Source organism: Gastrolobium bilobum, unplaced genomic scaffold (genome assembly GCF_033153095.1).
Source record: "Gastrolobium bilobum isolate Gb01-03AN ecotype WA unplaced genomic scaffold, APGP_CSIRO_Gbil_v1 utg2244, whole genome shotgun sequence".
Taxonomy (NCBI): Eukaryota; Viridiplantae; Streptophyta; class Magnoliopsida; order Fabales; family Fabaceae; genus Gastrolobium; species Gastrolobium bilobum.
In genome coordinates, this window is record NW_026895272.1 from 22153 (window position 1) to 27419 (window position 5267).

A 5267-nucleotide genomic window follows, 5' to 3' on the forward strand; every position below is an offset into this window, starting at 1 on the left:
AATATCTGGGATAATAACCGGAACAAAAACCCTATTTACTTCTCCCACATTCATCTTATGACTCTTTTGAACAATCTAAGTTTTGCGTTATTCGTATGTCAAGTTATCATAATAAGAATTATCCTCACTTTCTACATGTATTGTTTCAATCGTTTTTCTTAAAAACTCTATTCTGGAAACTCTGTTTGTTCATTCCTTACCTTCCATTGCACTTATTCCTCAGTATATATTCCAAAGTTAAAATCATTTCAACTTTTAAAAGAAACATGATATTTGCTTTTCCTGGGGACTTCTGTTTTTCTAATAAGCACTCATTCATTATACCTCGCAATAGTCACCATCATATCTATAATAGTAATATATATAAGAGAAAATTATTTTTCAAGTCACTGGAGATATATTTATTTTCGGTCACTTCAAAACTACGTTGTTTTGTTTATTTATTTATTTATATTAATTGATCATCTTTGTACGATTATGATTTAATGGTCAGGGATAAAGTTAGCTGGAGTGACTTGAGAAACGAATATATCTATCTATCTATCTATATATATATATATATATATATATATATATATATATATATATATATGAGATATAATTAACTTATACCGATATAAGAATAATAAATCTTACATTCAATTTTAACTATTGATTTCCCTTAATCAAACGGTTAAGATTGATTGAGTTATTTTTATTAATTAATTTTTAATATCCAATAAATTACAACTGTCAGATTCACGGAAATTAACGGTTAAGATTTTGTGTAAGATTTATTATTTTTATACCGGTATAAGAAAACTCTGCCCCATATATATATATATATATATATATATATATATATATTTATTAGTATTAATATATTTTTTTTGTAAGGGATACTTTTATCTCTTATACACACATTAAAGTGAGTTCCATGTGGGGTTACTTGGAGAAAAATAATATGAACCACACACATTTTTATATTTGTGTATGTGTAGGAAATAATTTATAGGATTTTATAAGAATTATGTTGTAGGAAAAATGATTGTGTAATGTTATAGAGATTCGTTTTGCGTGCCATAATTTTCATTATTTTTTTTTCAAAAAGTGTGGGCCCACAAAATGTTGTGTGTGTAGGAAAGTTTGTTGTGTCATGTTAAATGACAAATGTAAATCCCTAATTTATATCATGAGAATTATTAATCCTATTTATATATTTTAAAAAATTTAACATCCAAATACTTATAACTATAAATATTTTTTTAATAAAAAAGTTTTTTTGAAAAATAAATAAAGGAAAAAGTGTTTGTGTTGTGTCTACCAAAAAAAGGAAAAAAAGTATTTGTCATTTTAAATGACATAATTTGTGTCATTTTACTTTCACAAATAAATAAATTTTTTTTTTGTTTTTACTTTCTCTTCCATTATTTATCAGTTTCTCTTACTTAAAATAAATTTTACATCATTTAAGATGCCACATGCTTTCCCCACAAATAAATCCAAACACCGGGTTGCGCGGGAAAGGAACAAGTCAAGCACGCCAGCGAAGATCCAGGAACTGCAACCGTCCAAATTCGCTAATCACATCCAACGGCTCCTAATAGTGTCATGGAACATTCTGGAAAAAAAAATAGCAAACCCTAACAGGGTTAGTATATAAGCTCCACACTTCCTTGAGCATCGTCCTCTGTGCACTCATCCTCAAAACACAGCTGCGGTTGCAAACCTCTCAGATCTCTCTTCTTTTTGACTCGCCCACACAACAAACACGACAACATGGCCGGTAAAGGAGAGGGTCCAGCCATCGGAATCGATCTCGGAACGACGTATTCCTGCGTCGGTGTTTGGCAACATGATCGTGTTGAGATCATAGCTAATGACCAGGGAAACAGAACGACGCCGTCTTACGTCGGATTCACTGACACCGAGCGTCTCATTGGTGATGCCGCTAAGAACCAGGTCGCCATGAACCCCATTAACACCGTCTTTGGTAAGATCTGCCGTACAACTTTACTTTAGTTCTAGTTCAAGCATGTAGCTCTCTTGTGAAGATGTTATTTTTAGTACTGTGATTTTATGTGCAGAATGCCTACGTTTTCGTGTTTTCGTTGATGACTATGATCTTTATTTTTGTTTTTATTTTGCGTGTGTGACTTGGTATGGATCCATGGTGTTTACTGTTTTTTTTTTTTTTTTTTTGTGATCCGTGTTAGATCTTTAGGTTTAAATGTTTAAATTTTGTGATGTATGTGCCTTTATTTTTTCATTACTTGCGGTATTTGATATGATATTGATGTATATTTTGACATAAGTTATTTGATGAGTCTGCGGACATTTTTTTTTTACTACAGATTTTTTGGCTCTGAAATTATCTTCCTTAAAGCAATTTATATTTAATAATCAATGAAGTGATAGCTTGATGTTATCCTCGTTAAATCAGTTAGAATTTTGGCCATATAATTTGTTATACATATGGATATAGACTTGATAGCATGTGTTAAGTGGAGCATATTTGTAGATATTATTTCTTGAGCTGGTTGACCAAATTCATGTTTTTAACTATTGTCCCTAAATTGTTATAATGGAAAGACATTACCTTGGAGATCAGCATTTTTTGTTCTTTTGTTAATTTGTTGTTTTAGTGCTTGAAGTTGCCATTTTTTTTCCTCTTTTGTTCTTCTTCTTGTTATTTGTATTTATGAATGTGAAATACCATATTGCATATGTTTATAATATGCTTTGTTTGTCTTGCAGATGCCAAGAGGTTGATTGGACGTAGAGTAAGTGATGCCTCTGTTCAGAGTGACATGAAATTGTGGCCTTTTAAGGTTATTGCTGGACCCGGGGATAAGCCAATGATCCAGGTCAATTACAAGGGTGAAGACAAGCAGTTTGCTGCAGAAGAAATCTCTTCTATGGTTCTTACTAAGATGCGTGAAATTGCTGAAGCTTATCTTGGCTCTACAATCAAGAATGCTGTTGTTACAGTCCCTGCATATTTTAATGATTCTCAGCGTCAAGCTACCAAGGATGCTGGTGTTATTGCTGGTCTTAATGTGATGCGTATTATCAATGAGCCTACTGCTGCGGCCATTGCTTATGGTCTTGACAAGAAGGCTACCAGTGTTGGCGAGAAGAATGTGTTGATTTTTGATCTTGGTGGTGGAACTTTTGATGTCTCTTTACTGACTATTGAAGAGGGTATCTTCGAGGTGAAAGCCACAGCTGGGGACACCCATCTTGGAGGTGAGGATTTTGATAACAGGATGGTCAACCATTTTGTTCAGGAGTTCAAGAGAAAGAACAAGAAGGACATTAGTGGCAACCCCAGAGCACTAAGGAGGTTGAGGACTGCTTGTGAGAGGGCTAAGAGGACTCTATCATCAACTGCCCAGACCACCATTGAAATCGATTCTCTGTATGAGGGAATTGATTTCTACTCCACCGTTACCCGTGCCAGATTTGAGGAGCTCAACATGGATCTCTTTAGGAAGTGTATGGAACCAGTTGAGAAGTGTTTAAGAGATGCTAAAATGGACAAGATGTCTGTCCATGATGTTGTGCTTGTTGGTGGTTCCACTAGAATTCCCAAGGTTCAACAACTTCTACAGGATTTCTTTAATGGGAAGGAGCTCTGCAAGAGCATTAATCCTGATGAGGCTGTGGCATATGGTGCTGCTGTTCAAGCTGCTATCTTGAGTGGTGAGGGTAATGAGAAGGTTCAGGATCTTCTCCTTCTTGATGTTACCCCACTGTCTCTTGGTTTGGAGACTGCTGGTGGTGTGATGACAGTCCTCATCCCCAGGAACACTACAATCCCAACAAAGAAAGAACAGGTTTTCTCAACCTATTCTGACAACCAGCCTGGTGTGCTCATCCAGGTTTACGAAGGCGAGAGAACAAGGACTAGGGATAACAATTTGCTGGGCAAATTTGAACTCTCAGGCATTCCTCCTGCACCCAGAGGTGTTCCTCAGATTACAGTGTGCTTTGACATTGATGCCAATGGTATCTTGAATGTCTCTGCCGAAGATAAAACTACTGGTCAAAAGAATAAGATCACAATTACCAATGACAAGGGTAGATTGTCAAAGGAAGAGATTGAGAAGATGGTTCAAGAGGCGGAGAAGTACAAGTCTGAAGATGAAGAGCACAAGAAGAAGGTAGAGGCAAAGAATGCACTGGAGAACTATGCTTACAACATGAGGAATACTATAAAGGATGAGAAGATTGGAGGAAAACTTGACCCAGCTGACAAGAAGAAGATTGAAGATGCCATTGAGCAGGCCATCCAGTGGCTAGACAACAATCAACTTGGAGAGGCAGACGAGTTTGAAGACAAAATGAAGGAATTGGAGAGCATCTGCAACCCTATAATCGCCAAGATGTACCAAGGTGGTGCTGGTCCGGACGTTGATGGTGCAATGGATGATGATGCTCCTGCTGGCGGAAGTGGTGCTGGCCCCAAGATTGAGGAAGTGGACTAAATTTAGTTGATTTAGTCTTCTTTCGAAGTCATCCAGTTTATGCGTTTTACGTTTGATTTTAGTTGCGAGTATTTTGTTCGATCAGAGACGATATTTGGCTGTATTTTGTTTGATCAGAGACAGTATTTTGTTTATGTTGTCTGTTTTTATTTACAACGTGTCATTTTTCCCTGGATTTTATTGGATACAGGCTATTAAATTGTTATTTTTACAGTTTTTCCTGACGTTATTTCCGTGTCTTCAGGGATGTATCATGTTCTGCAGTTTACTAGTTTCAGTTGTTTCCGAGTTTTTCTACATCTGGTTATTAACGAAGTATTTCTAACTTCTGTGGAATTTCTTAAACTTATTTCGTGTAAAGTGAATCATTCCACGGATGAATGGTCGGTCTCTAATCAAATGTGCATTGAATGCATAATGAAATTTTTTTCTGACCCAAGATTAGATCCCTCTTTCAATGCTCCTTTTATTAAAAAAACGTTTGTTTGGTGTATTTTCCCAAGGAAAATCGAATATATTTTTGTGCTCCTTTGACTTCACTTATAATTTGTATTGCCACTTTATTTGCGGCAGTGAAACCAAAATGCCATGGGCATCGACGTTAAAGATTGTGAAAAGGTGAGTGATATGTTTTGGGAGTCTAGTTGGCTTGGTTGGATATGTATTTCTAAGATTTCAGCACGAGGTGCAATATTCTTTGATAGATTTCTTTTTCATTTTTACTCTTTGGGTCTGTTAGTGTGGAAATAGAGTTGTCAAAATGGGTAAGTCGTTCCATTAGGTCTTAGTCCATATGGA

General features: G+C 35.7%; 1 protein-coding gene across 3 annotated transcripts; it reads left to right on the forward strand.

Moving 5' to 3' along the window:
- Nucleotides 1–1679: 1679 nt before the first annotated feature.
- LOC133303271 (heat shock cognate 70 kDa protein 2-like) lies at nucleotides 1680–4693 on the forward strand. Of its 3 annotated transcripts, none has more exons than XM_061503164.1 (3): nucleotides 1680–1972; nucleotides 2737–3975; nucleotides 4141–4693. In XM_061503164.1, exons 1-3 carry the CDS (start codon nucleotides 1759–1761, stop codon nucleotides 4467–4469), a joined length of 1782 nt encoding a protein of 593 aa, XP_061359148.1. In that variant the 5' UTR covers nucleotides 1680–1758; the 3' UTR covers nucleotides 4470–4693. The 3 variants fall into 3 exon arrangements, with proteins under 3 accessions (XP_061359148.1, XP_061359155.1, XP_061359140.1); XM_061503171.1 differs by having other exon boundaries at nucleotides 2737–3701; nucleotides 4092–4693; XM_061503156.1 differs by having other exon boundaries at nucleotides 2737–4693.
- The last annotated feature ends 574 nt before the right edge of the window (nucleotides 4694–5267 follow it).

What these genes read in the sequence shown, in the direction of transcription:
- LOC133303271 (XM_061503156.1), top strand. Translation starts at nt 1,759, where the DNA reads ATGGCCGGTAAAGGAGAGGGTCCAGCCATCGGAATCGATCTCGGAACG. An exon ending in CCCCATTAACACCGTCTTTG is followed by an intron (nt 1,973 to 2,736) that starts GTAAGATCTGCC and finishes TTTGTCTTGCAG; the next exon opens with ATGCCAAGAGGTTGATTGGA.